Source organism: Medicago sativa, chromosome 4 (genome assembly GCF_051527215.1).
Source record: "Medicago sativa cultivar Bolivia chromosome 4, Bolivia_mono, whole genome shotgun sequence".
Lineage (NCBI taxonomy): Eukaryota > Viridiplantae > Streptophyta > Magnoliopsida > Fabales > Fabaceae > Medicago > Medicago sativa.
In genome coordinates, this window is record NC_140752.1 from 10,095,258 (window position 1) to 10,111,606 (window position 16,349).

The following is a 16,349-nucleotide window of genomic DNA, read 5'->3' on the forward strand; positions in this document are numbered from 1 at the left end:
TAACTCACACTTTACACATTAACATCTCTTCCTCAAGTATGAGACTCTTTGCATCTGTGATCTACCACCTTGAATCACTCCGGCTTTCCACACAAAGTTGAATCGAATAGAGAAGAACCACACAAATAAGAACGATACCACATTTTCACCCAATATTTTAAGGCACTAAGTGTATGAATTTTTTCACTTATATGTTGTTCAACCTTCAATCTTCTACTCAATGTTAGACTATAACTTACATTTGATACATCACAATATTATCTCCCTCAAATGTGAAGAAATTCTAGCCCGTGTGCTTGGCACGGGTATCCATACTAGTAAATATTGTATTTGGTCTCGATTGCAAACCTTATACATCATTTATTCAAGAGAAATGTTAGCGCGTATGAGATATTTTATAAGCGATAAATGGTAAGTATTAATTATTATTTTTTTTGACAAATGGTAAGTATTAATGAACATGTGTGAATTCAATAAATTGAAAATCAAAATATTTGACTTTTTAAAAAATTAATTATTTATTTTGAAATATTTAAAAAGTGATCGAGACACTTGTTAACAAAATATTTTATTCAATGAACCTAACAAGGGAAAAGTTGTTTATAATTGAGACGTAACAATTTTTGTTGTTTGCAATTTCTTTATATCTTATCATGCACCTACTTTGAAGCATTTATAGTGCGTGTTTCTTTTTTTTTTTTTCCTCGATTGTTAAATCATAATTATATCGACATAAAGACAAAGTTTGTTTGTGACAAGGATAACCGGTTTAAAAATCATGTTAACAAAAAGACATTTCCAACACTTTATAATATACATTTTTTTGTCTCAATCCTTCGGGTTTCAGGAAAAGGCCTCTAATAATCTAAAGTTGGGTCAAGAGGTGAATTAAGATTGACCAAGAATTATTCCATGAACAAATTGAACATAGGTTCTCCTAAAAAAATTATCTTTAGTAAACTTGTTAATCAATTGAGTCAAATTGCTTGGTTAGAATAATCATAAATATACCAATTAGGGCCATCCTTCCATACATCACTCGACTTTATCAACTAAGGCAAGACATTCCTTTGGCTCCTTGCTACTCGAATTCGTTCTCAAACCTCATACCTTCTTCCTCTCTTTAAATATTAGTTTCCTAACTTTCCCTCATCTATATGATCCTTACATATTTTGGTTATGCTTTTAAAAGTATATATAGATTTCGATTTGGACTTATTCTTTGGTTTCCTTTATATTGGTCAACCGGTGGATGCTTTTGTATTTCCTTAGGGGTTTTCATATATCATAATATTCATTGAACAACTTCCTGGAGATAAAGTAGATCAAAATGGTACTCATTAACAACAAAAATGATTTATTTTAGCTCGTGTTGAGCTTAATCAATGAAATAGAAATTGAAGAGAATAAAAATAAAAATAAATTTTCATAAATCAATAGATGTATTTTAAAGTTACTGATGAAAAATTACAATCACTCACTTAGTAAAATACTCTTATATTTAGCTCTAAATGCTTCCAAGTTCCAAGTGAACTGAATGTTGGTTCATGATGTAGAAATGAGGTTGAGATAAAGGGTGGCTGTTGAGGTTTCAGTATAGCAGCAGTGAAACAATGGAAGGATTGATAACATAACAACATGTTGGAACATGTATGGAAATTGAGTAAAAAGACTAAACCCAAATTTCCATGTTGAGTAGAACAAGTGTTGTGTGAATTGAAAAAAGTGGAAGTCCCACATCGGATAGAACACACACATTAGTAGTGTTTATATAGTGGGGGTGTACCTCTAATTAATGGGGGTACATAAGCACTAGAGAAATATATATATTGATATATATTTTATTATTTGGAAATGATAAATTAAATAATTAATTTAATCATTATTAGAAAGTGTTTTCTTAGTCCCCAAGTTTTGCTAAAATATTTGGGTAAAGTTTTGCTAAAATATTTGGGTACGCAATCTAATATATTTTAGTGTTTGATCTGAAATATATTTTGGTACATAATATAATATATTTTTGTACTAAATATAATATATTTTGGTACTCAATTAAGATATTTTTGTACTAGATCTAATATGTGAATTACTTAATGACAAAGTAATGTATTACTTGTTCCCAAAGTTTCTCACTTATTAGTTGTGAATTTTTTCTATAAATAGAGAGCTCACACAGTACATTCCACACACCAAAGAGTTTCATTGAGTTGTCGGGAACTCTTTCTCTCTTCTCCCTTTCTTGACTTGTGTTGACGGGTCTTTCCTCTCTTCTCCCTCCTTCGACTTGTTTAACAAGCCCTTCTCCTTTTTCTACTCCTTTCTATCCCTTCGGAATTAAGAGTGTTCTTAAGACCATAGTCCCTTTTCGGTTGAATGTCCCTTCAGAATTAAGAATGGTCTTAAAAACATAGTCCCTTCGGTAATATATGTCCTTTCGGAATAAAGAGTACTTTTAAGATCATAGTCCCTATTTGAAATAATAATGTCCCGTCGGAATCAAGAATGATCTTAACCGTATATAAATATTATAATAATATTTTTTCTATTTGAGGAGAAATGGTGGTAACACCATATTTGAGTGGTCATAGTACCATATTGATAGTTTGGAGAACTTAAAGGTTAGAATGGTGGAAACACCATATTTGAGTGCTCTTAGCACCATAATAGAATGGTAATAATACCATATTAAAGTGGTTTCAGTATTAAAGAGTGGTCTTAGTACCATATTTGAAGCTGTAATTCTCGAACGATTAACTACAGTGCAGTAGTTAATCGAACAGTTGTAGCTGGACTTGTTTTATCCTGGAGGCGGCGTGGTTGATAGTCTACCTTGCACAATTTTGGGTAGTGCCACGAAACGTCTTAAAGAGAGCGACCTGGTCGTGACTCAACCTAGTAACAACTTCGATAGATAATAAAGAAAACCAAATACAACAGTTTGGAAATCCAAAAACAACAATTTTAAGACGTTTCGATATGCTTTGTCTACCGAAGAAGTTACTTATTGAGGTTCAATTGTCCCTAAATACATTAAGGATAAATCAAGCTATAAATTTACATCTTTCGACTGAAACGATGAAGTGATTGTTGTTTCAATCAACAACACTAAAAATTTATTTGATGAAAACAATAATTTGTTACAAAACAAATTATTAGTTATAGAACCAAACAAGTTTTGATTGTTACAAAACATGAGAAAAATGTTTGGAGCTCATAATGGGAGCGTCGCGTAATTTTTGTTACAAAACAGTAACAAAATAAAATAATTTAGTTCCATTTGTTACAAAATAGTAACAAAGAATGGAAAATGATAAAGTTTTATTTTTTATAAAACTAAATGTCCCTCGGTTTGTTATGCAATAACTATTAACTTAGTTATGGACTATAAAGCGGTTTTGCTTTCCGTCACTTCTTGGAGTTGCTACTGAATGGTTCAGTTATAATAAAAAAAAATGAATTTGTTGAATAGATGTAAATTTGCATGAAACAAGAAAGGCAAATTTACAATCTAACTGGTCCCTGTTGCATGTACAAAATGTGAACATTGAAAAATCAGAGAATGAACTTATTCGAAAAGGTTTTTTGATGAACTGGAGATTATACGAGAAATTTGTTCCAAATGTTTCATATAAATAAGAAAGAATCTGAATTTCAGATTTCTATTAAATAAGACTGAGTTGACTGAGACTTAAAGAGAGACTTGTGTGCTATACACTCTTGTTGGAAAAAGATGGCATGTTCAAAATTAAAATTCTCCTTCTATTTTATTAGTTGTGTGATTTTAATATTTGACATATCAAAATTGATCACGAACAAGTGTTTAATTTTAAACTTGAGTAACTTGGACTTAATTCCAACGTTATATGATTAGACAATTTTATTTATTGCAGTCAAGATATATGAACCAAAAGTTTATATAAATCAGAATTTAGAGAATATGAATCTCTAAACATAATAAATTATGATATGTGTGAATTTGATGACACATAAATTAGAAATGATAAAATGATATTTTTATCATATTTATTGATGACTGTGAATTTTCGAAAATAAAATTGATATGCTTGAATGTTCAATTTTTATAACAAAAATTGAAATTTATAGAGTACCCAAGTCCAAGAACAAAAATTCTAATTAAGAAATTTTTGAAGAAAATACAATCCAACTTGTCTTATTTTTGAACTTGGGATTGTCTGAACTATATTTGGATTCTGGACCCCGAGAGTTGAACTCACTAGTAGAGCCTATGAATGTGTATTCATCGGGTATGCGATAAATAACGAAACATATAGGTTTTATGACCTAAATGTTAAAGTGATCATAGAATTTAAAAGATGTCGATTTCTATGTAAATGTTTACCCCTTTAACTAAAGAATAGTGGGGGCACTAGTGGGGGCTCTAATGGGAGCACGACATTAGTGTGGGGGGGGGGGGGGGGGCAAAATAAATTCCCTTCTAAAAATTAAGAACTAATGGGGGCACTATATCTAATCACATTCATGTAATTAGAAATAGTTATGAAAACATCATACAAGATGTTATAGAACCTCAAGAAGGTAAGAAAGCTAAAATTGCTAAAGAGTATGAACTTGGTTTATACATTGGAAGAAGATTCATTAAGCCCTAAAGAAGTTATATCCTCATTGGATGTTGCATTGTGGCAAAAACAATAAACGATGAAATGAATTTTCTAGAGTCTAACAAAACATGACACTTGGTTGACTTGTCTCATAGTTGCAAAACCAATCGGTTGTATTTGGATTTTGGAAAAAGGAACTAAAACATGATGGTACGGTTGATGAATATAAGGCTTTCCTTGTAGTCAAAGGTTTTAGACAAAGGGAAAAATATAGACTTCTTCGACATTCATTCACCAGTCACGAAAATCATATCCATAAGAGTACTAGTCCCTTTAGCCGCCGTTCATAACTCGATAGTACTCCAAATGGATGTGAAAGTTGCCTCTTTTTATGGTGAACTAGAAGAAGAAATCTATATGAAACAACCTGAAAGTTTTGCGATTCATGGACAAGAAAACATGGTCTGTAAGTTAGATAATTATTTGTATGGTCTAAAATAAACTCCTGAGGAATGGCATGAAAAAATTTGACATTCTAATGTTATCGAATGAGTATAAAGTGAATGAAAGTGACGAATAATATTTGCACGATCATATGTCTCTATGAAGACAACATGCTCATATTTGATTTAAAGATTCATGTTATGAATTTTGTGAAATCATTGTTTATCAACTACATTGATAAGAAAGACCTAGACAAAATTGAAGTAATTCTTGATTTCAAGATTACTAGATCAGAAAAGATAACTTTTTTGATAAATCTCACAAAGTTGAGAAAATCTTAAGGAAATGTAATTATTTCACCGTAAACTTGCAATCATATATTATGATCCAAGTGTAAGAACACTTGAGATGGAGTTAGAAAAACAGAATATACGAGCATCATTGGCAGCACTTAGGTATGCCACTGAATGTATTAGATCCGACATTGTCGATGTCGTGAAACTCGTGTGCAAGTTTACTAGTAGACGGATGAGAAGCATTGTCATGCTATATAAAGAGTCATGAGGTGCCTTAAGAAGACTATGACTCTAAGATTACTTCACTAGGAGTAACCTATTGTACTTAAATGGTACAAGATATAAAATAGAACATCTTTCAGATGAATATTTAGCGACTAGTGTTTGCACATTGAGCATCACTAGAGGAGTTGTTTGTTAAAACAAATGATATTGACTCAGTCCACTATGGAATGAATCTGAGATGAGAGCACTAGAGAAAACTAGTGGAGAAGCAAGTTGACAAGATGCTTGCTAGTTGAGATCCCTTAGTGGATAAAACCGTTTCCAGAAGTGTTAATTTATTGTGATAGTCTGCAGCTATTACAAAATTGAGAATCGTTACCACAATGGTAAGAGATGATTATTAAGTCATGAACACATAAAGTATTGGAGAGCTAGCTACTCTCAAAAGGAACGGTTAAAGTAGATCATGTACGTACTGATAAAGAATTAGTTAATCCTTTGACGAAAGGAATTACTAGAAAGAAAGTCCTAAACACATCCAATAGGATGGGACTAATGTCCAAAGGACATAAGTGATGGTAACCCAACCTACATGACTGGAGATCCCAAGAAATAGGTTCAATGGGTAATAACAAGTCACAAGTGATAGAACATGCTATGTTAAAAGTAAGAAAGCATGATTCCTGCAATGACAGAAGGATGAGATAATAGAAACTCTTAATGAGATCTATACTCTATGTGGAGTGGAGTACATAGCTACAAGAGTACTCTTGATAGATTCACATATACGAATGTGGAACTAAGGCCGGTTCCTATGGGATTCGGGGCAGAATACCTAGAGCGTTCGTTAAACCGGGATACACGTGCAAGGCCATAAACGCACGGGCTTTTAGAATACACCTTATGAAAAGGTTTGTGTGTGGGTTCTATGTCTGAGAAAGAGTTCAATGCTGTAAGCAACTCTTGTTAATCAGAATTTTACTCGCTATGCAGAGGTTCAAGTTGTAGGCGACACCTTTGTTTACTAGCAAATCTTATGGAGACGTTTTTGACGTTATTTATGAAACCATTTTTTAAATTCAAGTGGGGGATTGTTGGAACATGTATGGAAATTGAGTAAAAAGACTAAACACAAATTCTCATGTTGGGTAGAACTAGTGTTGTGTGAATTGAAAAAAGTGGAACTCCCACATCGGATAGAACACACACATTAGTAGTGTTTATATAGTGGGGTGTACCTCTAATTAATGGGGGTACATAAGCACTAGAGAAAAATATATATTGATATATATATTTTATTACTTGGAAATGATAAATTAAATAATTAATTTAATCATTATTAGAAAGTGCTTTCTTAGTCCCCAAGTTTTGCTAAAATATTTGGGTACGCAATCTAATATATTTTAGTGCTTGATCTGAAATATATTTTGGTACATAATATAATATATTTTTGTACTAAATATACTATATTTTGGTACTCAATTAAGATATTTTTGTACTAGATCTAATATGTGAATTACTTAATGACAAAGTAATGTATTACTTGTTCCCAAAGTTTCTCACTTATTAGTTGTGAATTTTTTCTATAAATAGAGAGCTCACACAGTACATTCCACACACCAAAGAGTTTCATTGAGTTGTTGGGAACTCTTTCTCTCTTCTCCCTTTCTTGACTTGTGTTGACGAGTCTTTCCTCTCTTCTCCCTCCTTCCTGTCCCTTCGAAATTAAGAGTGTTCTTAAGACCATAGTCCCTTTTCGGTTGAATGTCCATTCGGAATTAAGAATGGTCTTAAAAACATAGTCCCTTCGGTAATATATGTCCCTTGAGAATAAAGAGTACTTTTAAGATCATAGTCCCTATTTGGAATAATAATGTCCCGTCGGAATCAAGAATGATCTTAACCGTACATAAATATTATAATAATATTTTTTCTATTTGAGGAGAAATGGTGGTAACACCATATTTGAGTGGTCATAGTACCATATTGATAGTTTGGAGAACTTAAAGGTTAGAATGGTGGAAACACCATATTTGAGTGCTCTTAGCACCATAATAGAATGGTAATAATACCATATTAAATTGGTTTCAGTATTAAAGAGTGGTCTTAGTACCATATTTGAAGGTGTAATTCTCGAACGATTAACTACAGTGCAGTAGTTAATCGAACAGTTGTAGCTGGACTTGTTTTATCCTGGAGGCGGCGTGGTTGATAGTCTACCTTGCACAATTTTGGGTAGTGCCACGAAACGTCTTAAAGAGAGCGACCTGGTCGTGACTCAACCTAGTAACAACTTCGGTATATAATAAAATTTGGAAATCCAAATACAACAGTTTGGAAATCCAAAAACAACACAACAACAACATAACATTTTAGTATATTTTTTTAGTTATGCTTTATTTAATAAATTAATGTTTTTATTTAAGTTTTATTTTTTTTTAGTACATTTGGTTTTTATTTTGAATAAATAGACAAAATCCGAGAGGAATATGAGTAAATAATGCAAAAGGGTGGGAAACACTTCAAAGGATGAAGACTTGCTGACCAAGTCAAGCCATGGAGCAACAAAACCCTCTTTCAAGGATCAAGAAGTAGAAAATAACTCACCATCGTTTCAGAATTTGTGGGATAAAGTCCCAAAACCACCACCAAATCTTCAAGAAATTCAAAAGATAAAAGTAATAAAATAGCGGTTGTATGGCTAGCTATAATGTTGGGCTACGATCGTAACATCCTGTAAAATTAATTTTGTTAGTTTTTCTTTGTAGAACTTGGATGATTCCGTGTTAATATCATCATTAAAGTTAAGTCCTAGTAATTTCTGATAGTAAATGAAATCAGAGAGCTTAGCTATAAATAAGACAAGTCTAAGCTTGATTTCACACCACATTAGACCATATAACTCATGCATTGTGCTCTTGTTTTCAACAAAAGTTTCTTTGTTTTTATTTACTTGATTTCTTAACTTCTATCAGAAAGCTCATCACTATGATGAGTGAGTGACTTCTCATTGTCTTGGGATGATCATGGAAAGTAGTCATATGACAAACTTTCCATAATCCATTTCTTTTCTTTTGTTAGGGGAATTCAAAACCTAATATAACCTTAGTGTGTTTAAGAGAAATATTAGGCAACCACTTTAATCGAGAAACAAAGAAGTTGCTGAAAATATAAGACTAGACAAAGATTTCGAAGCATGAGAATAGGCTTAAGAAGTTTTATGATAAAATGAATAATCGGATTTAATGGATCGAACCAACATAGAAATTGTGAGAATGGGTCGAATGGATTTTATATACTTTTGAGACGACTTAATGAGTAAATAAAAGATTAAAGACTAAACTAATGGTTTATTATATAATCTAAATGTCCTGAGAGAACAAGAATTTGGTTGATATAATTACAAAAATTGAATTATGTGAATAATTAAAAGACTAATTTAAAAGTAAAAAATTAAAATAAACAACTAAGAAAGTAATTTTGTCTAATTTAAAAGGACGGATAAACAGCCATTTGGTAGTACCAAGTACTAACAGATTAGTGAATGTTTGTGTATTTGGGAGACTTGGAGTTGGAATTTGATTTATGTTTTACTTCTCTTGCTCATTTAACTTTGTTATATTGATGATCAAGTTGTACTGCTATAATGATTTGATCGCTTATGAATTTATGATCAAAAGTTTTCCTATGTGCATTTGTAAATTGTGAAATGCTGCTAGCATGATGATCAAGTTTCCTACTTCAGAGTACCCATTTTGTTCTATTGATGATCAAGTTGTAGTGCTATCATAATTTGATCAATTATGAATTTATGATCAAAAGTTTTGCTATCACAGAAAGTACTATCAGTATCAAGGATTTGGCGATGAATTATGGATCTACTGGCTCAGAAACATGGTTTATGTGCATTAGTAAATTGTGAAAGGCTGCTAGCATGATGTTGACAAATAGACACTTTCTAGTTCAAAAATGACATTCCAATACATCAATTATGATCAAAACTAGTTTCAGACCTCACTGCATTTATCAGCATTCTCATTATGGTCAAGACTAGTTCAGCATTCTCACTGTATTTATGTAGTCGGGAAGCTACAAAATGTGATTCTTTTTATGAATTCACATTATTCCATTGCAAATTAAAATAACCAAATACATATTCAGACTATATGATGGCAGCAGAATTAATCCTTTAGTCATACATGTAATCAAACGCAGAAACAAAACAATTGATCTTGCTTTGGGATTTTCCATTCTCCTGTGTAATATCTCCAACATCGTTTTCCTCTTCCATGAATGAAGCATCTGAAATGCTTCTCGATGACTTCTTATACCAGCAACCAAGCTAATAAAATGCCAAAAAGTATGTTAGTAATTAAACATATAGAGACAGATAAAAAAGTTATAATGGAAATTCAGTCATACGATCAAATTCCACATAAAAGGTCAATGAAACACATGCAAGCAATGTTGTCAATCGAAGATCCCAGAAAATAGCGGTTTGATCAAATTTGTATATGCTGAAGTGCTATAGCGCCTCTATAGACGCTATTTGACAACACATTGTATTAAATAGTGCGTCGCAAAACAATAACGATTTATTTAAATTCTGCTACGCAAACTATAGCACCGCTATTTGAAAGCACTCGTTTCAATACATATCGAGTGTGTTTGGAAACCAGTTACTTGACAACTCATTCCAAAGCTGAAAAATGGACTCAACTCAACCAGAAAAATGGACTCATTATTTGCAACAAAGTTTTGAGGGAAATGAAATTAATGTATGTTACACCTCTTACACAAATTAGCTGAGTATAACAGCACACGGTTCTAAACAATTTTTTGTTACCCCCACTTTGCACAAAGCTAATTGTTATTACAACACATTCTTTCTAATATCTACCTTTATTGATACATGAAACCACACAACATACCCATCCCATAAATTTCAAACAAATACAATTTGGTTCTCCGTCCAATTGGGACAACTATGCACCGATGCAAAGCTACACGAGCTAAAAAAATGAAATTGCTGCAAACACCGGGCAGTATATCCCAAGCAAAGTGGAGCAGCACCTTTCTTTGAAAGCACAGAAAAGTTCTCACTCTCCCACTGCATACCAGTTCCGAACACACGGCAACATCGGTACATGGTCTCATTCATTCATCATTATCATATACATTCCTCCTCTCCCAAATTGATAAAACAATATAATTCAAATAATGTACTATTATCCTTCCTAAATCAATGACCATTTCATATTTTAGTTTTGTTTAAAACATTCTGAAGACAAACCAAATGAAGAATGTCCAAGGTAGATTGAATCATCTTCTAGTTCATATAATTAAGGCCATCAAAAGGCAGGCTGATTGTCGATGTCTGAAAATTTCTAAACCTTTTTGGTTATATTGGTATAAAAACAAAAACTAAATTCATTAAATTAATTAAATTCATGAGAATGTATCTCCTTAATTATAGCCAAATGGTCATTAAAAGTTGCAATCAACCTAAAAGCAATCATAAAAACAAATGTTCACACAATCTATTAAGATGAGAACAACATATATGAATTTACATAAATCCAAACAAGTAAACCATGGAAAAGGAACTTACTTTCAACAAATTGAAATTAAACTTTCAACAAAACCCTTGGCCATTTCCCAATATATACGATTGATGGTTTCATCATCAATACTAGTTTTATGCACAGTGACTCCTGTTCGTTCCACTCTATTATCTCTCCAATTATAGACAATTGTTTTTGATTCTTGAGTGCTATGCAATATGAGTGTATCACCATCCTCAGAAAGAAACAATGGCACTAACCGAAGATGATACTTCAGCGAATCATTACTAAAGTCATAGGCCAACTGAAGATCGTGATAACTAATTTTAAGAAATCGAGTCCAAGACTCTTCAACCCCATATTCCTTCATCTGCCATATAATAAAATCGGTTTCCTTGTGAGAATAAGAAAAACAAAGACAGTCCCCCAACACACAAATGGTTGGTTCTGCAGGCGACACCTCATCAAAACCCTGAGGCAACCGATACTGATGGTATGTCTCGGTCCTCAAATCAAGTGAAATAATAACAATCTGCTCAACGGTAATATCCTTCGCCGCCGGATGGTGATACCAAGGGATCGGGATGTCATTGTGAATAGCCAACCAGTTAAGCGTGCCATTAAGAAACACATCAATATGTCGACTTTCTTCATAAGTCAAACCTATGGGAACAACCGGGAAACTTTCAATATTTCTCCAAACATTATCACCTAAACTGAAAACTCTCACATCAGTTGTCAATTGATCATGACTGTAACGTGCCGCAACCACTTTAAAAGTTCCGGTGGAATTATGACAACCGAAATTGAAGACAAACCAGCCTGAATCACGAAAACAACCAATTTTTGGAGATATATTCCTAGTGGCTGGGTTCCATAAACGGAGCCAGTAATCATAACATTCACCATCAGCGGAGCGATGACCAGTCAAACAGATCAACCCATTACAGGAACCAGCTATACGAGAGCAATCTTTTTGATTCAATAGAGAGTTAGAATCAGCGAAAAGGGTAAAAGAAGGGTTATCGAGTAAACGAGATATAGGATATGGAATGATACTATTATCACTCTCAGGTCCATCGTCACTGAAAATCCAACCTAAACGGCGGTACATGTCTTTCACGTGATAAGTGAATAGTGTGAATTGTGGATTTTGTGATTTTGATTTCTTGAGATGGAATTTCACAAAATTGGGATCGGAAATGAGAGTGTTCCAAGGATTACTTACACATTTGAAACGAAGAAGTGATTTTACCGGAAGCAATGAAAGGAACTCGGTGAGGAGATCGTCGGAGAAGAACGCCGGCGACCGCGACATGGCTGATTGTGTGTTCGAATGAGCAGCTCCGATTCCAACACAAATACTGTACGTTGCAAAAACTGATTAGTGTTATATGGACTATGGAGGGAGCATTTTCTGTGCAAAAACTATAAATGGTAAGTATTAATTTATTTTTTTTGCAAATGGTAAGTATTAATGAATATGTGTGAATTCAATAAATTGAAAATCAAAATATTTGACTTTTTTAAAAATTAATTACTTGTTTTGAAATATTTTAAAAGTGATCGAGACACACGTTTTTTTTTTTTTTTGAGAGGGATTGAGACACACGTTAACAACACATTTTATTTAATGAACTTAACAAGTGAAAAATTGTTTATAATTGAGACGTAATAATTTTTGTTGTTTCCATAATCCATTCCAATTACGAGAAGTGGTGACAGAAGATGAGGAAATTTCTTCTTGCAGTGACATGCATAACATGTAGGCTGATTTGACAGTGTAGTTACCGTTTACAGAGTGATTCCATACGCGAGTATCATGAAAGTTACACGCATGGAGGGGCAAATCTTTAATGGCTGAAGCATTTGTGACTTTAAATAAGTTGTTGACAACATTCACAGTGGCACAAAAAAATAGTGGATGTGTGTTTTAGCCACTTGTTCACAATGCACACAGTTATCATTGATTAGGAGACCCTTCTCTAACAAGCGGGAATGCGTAGGAAGACAACTGTGAGCCATAAGCCATAACATAGACCGAATTCTAGGTGGGAATTGTTGTTTCCATGGTGATGACCAAACATTAATTTGGGAACCATCGCCAATCTTCCATCTATAACTTAAAGTGATAAGGTTTTGGGAACTCCAAATGCTCCTCCATGTAAAGCTTGGATTGTGACCAATAGTTGCATCGAAGAAATCCCTTCGAGGGAAGTATTTGGCTTTAAGAATACGAGTAAGTAGAATCATTGAGTCGTTTCCAACCTTATTTACTGAGTATAGATAAGTTGAAAGCTTCAATGTTTTGGAAACCGAGTCCCCCTAAACTTTTGTATAAAGTAAGTTTAGCCCATCTCATCCAATTAATTGCTTCACGACCATTCTTCTTAGAACCCAAATAAAATGAATTCATTGTTCGTTCACTCTCATCACACGAGTAACATATTTATTGAGAACTTCTTTACCTGCTCGCGAGAGAGATCGAGAGCTCTAAGATTGGCATTTTTTCCAGATTTGATCTTTGAGGTAGTTAAACATTGCTTTCTTACTTCTACCAACCATTGAAGGCAGGCTGAGATATTTACGCTTGCCATTGATTTTTGTGACACCCAGCTGTAACACCCTACTTCTAATAAGCGGTAAAACGCGCGAATATACAAATATATTCTAGAAATAGATGCTACGTTGCCCAAACGAACACAACATACATGTAGAAATTATCAAGTTTCGTAAACAAAGCAGCGGAACATACATATATATATATATATATATATATATATATATATATATATATATATATATATATATATATATATATATATAGCATATGAATAACATCTCCAAATCTCATGATAATAACTACATCTCTCAGATACAATCAATATCCCATCTCCAAAAAAATACATAACCAACATAATCCATCATGCAAGTACAACCCTAGATCAGAGCCCTAATCTAGACACTTGCACATAAAAGAAAAGAGGAACTCCGCTCCTCGGCAACATCAAGCAAACAGTCTAAGCATCATGCACTCCATCTACCCGTCCATACGGAAAGGTAGGTGGTAAACCACTGAGGGTTAGCATTACATCATCATAATCCATATAAGATTAAATCAAGAATATTGGAAATAAAAGATATATTCAAGGACAATTCATACATATATTCACAAGTATTCTCAATACTCTTATCATTCAAGATCATTCAATATCATCGTTCCAAGTTCATATCAACAAGTGTATCATACACGTATCACAATTTCAACCATGTCAATTAACAATTAACAAATTCAACCATCATGCACAACTCAAATGTATATCAATCCACCAACAATGTATGCAATGACTCTAGACTCATCTAGATGCATGTGGTACCATATCACCTCAAGGTCGTCACCTACGATGCAACAAAAACATCGTAATCACCTCAATTGGATATAAAATCCACCACCATCAGTCATGAATGCATGAACATATGACTCGACTACAATGCATATGTTCACACAAACAAATCACCTCAACATCACAAATACTTGTATATATGCAATCAACAATTCACCACCACTTAACATATATACGATCACCAACAACATCCATAATGCAAGCAACATATAGTGGTCACCTATATACACCATCAATCATCTTCACATAAGGTATAACAACTATCCATAAAGGATTCATATACAATTGGCTCTTAAAAACTCAATTTCAATCAAGTTCGTCTCTCAAAGCCACAACATTAAAAATAATTGAGCATTTAAGCCAAAACAAAGTAAACAAGTACAATTGCCTATGCCATGTATTCTCACAAGTCACATATGTGTGAAGTAGAGGTTACATAAGCATTTCATCGGCCACGTATGAAGAATTCCCAAAAATCACGAAGTTCGTCTCACTTTTGCCACTTTTTCCAAATTCTAAGTTTTCAAGGTAAAACAAGTAATTCCATGGAACCAATTGTAATCATCATTAAAAATCATATAAACATTATTCAAGTATAATCCTACTTGGTTTCCTTGAAAAGAATCAAGTTCCGGAAAGTCCGTGTTCTTGACCATTTTCAAGTTTCAAGTTTAATCTCTCAAAATCAATCCAATTCGATTCAATTGTTATTCCAGTAGGATTATAGATGCAAACAGTGTTTATAGAGGTGAAAAGAAGTGTTAGAAAATGTCCGAAAAGGTCCCAAGGTTCACAAATGAAAAGTCAAAAATGGTTGTACAGAACCCAGCACGCTTAAGCGTCCAACGCACGCTTAAGCGTCCAAAAAGCCGTAAGTCTGGGTCTGCACGCTTACAGCACGCTTAAGCGTGCAGTCTGTTTTCCAGACTTTCAACTTTCGGGTTTCAACCTATTTTCACCCAAAAACCCCCAATTTGAACTTCCCAAACCTCAAAACTCAACCCAAAACGTGTTTACAGGTCATATATGTTACAAAGCACTCAAACATACATCAAACTAGAAATTATAACATCAATTGCACATAATTAATCCAACTATCATCACTTTCTCAACTTTCAACAACAACATAAAATATCTTCATCAATTCATCAATCTTGCTACCCAAAGCATCAATCCAACAACCACATGTTCCAAATCAATAATAACTAACGAACATGAATTCATGCACAATTTAACACCACAACTTCATTTCTCAACAAATTTGCTCAAGAACACAATATACCAATATTTATGCATTTCAACATGTTAATCCACATACTAACACACAATTATCACACAAATTATGTTCTCAAACATAGCAACAACAATTATGCACGAATTTACAACAATTAGATTCAATTCATCAATTTCACAAAATGGGTAAAAAGAAAAAGTTATGAAATTATGAGTGAAGTCTAACCCTCTTACCTCTAGCACCAAGAATCTCTAACCCAAGCTTCAATTTAGCTCCTAGATGATGAATTCCTCTTCTAGCTCTAGCCTCTGACCCCTTTCTCTTGATCTTCTCCTTCAAACCCTTATTTTCTCTCTATCTCTATCTTTTCTCAAATGAAAATGTTGGTGGAAACCTATTTCCTCTACTAACAAGAGTTTATATAGGCTCACCTAATTGGGCTTAGCTCACAAAGTCCTAATGGGCCTAACCCATTTCTATTCTAACCCCAAAAATGTTACTTCTCACTTAACGGTAAAAATGTACTAACGGTCACTTACCGGAAATAAATAAATTACTACAACTCCCTAACACTTAGTAAAATAGCAACTCTCACTAAGCAC

General features: G+C 33.3%; 1 protein-coding gene across 1 annotated transcript; it reads right to left on the reverse strand.

The window, feature by feature from the left end:
- Nucleotides 1-9,483: 9,483 nt before the first annotated feature.
- LOC146926179 (F-box/kelch-repeat protein At3g23880-like) lies at nt 9,484-12,550 on the reverse strand. Its single transcript, XM_085758553.1, has 2 exons — nt 11,157-12,550; nt 9,484-9,887 (listed from the first exon to the last, which is right to left on the reverse strand). The coding sequence occupies exon 1, from the start codon at nt 12,425-12,427 to the stop codon at nt 11,159-11,161; it is 1,269 nt and encodes a 422-aa protein (XP_085614679.1). The 5' UTR covers nt 12,428-12,550; the 3' UTR covers nt 9,484-9,887; nt 11,157-11,158.
- Between the last annotated feature and the right edge of the window lie 3,799 nt (nt 12,551-16,349).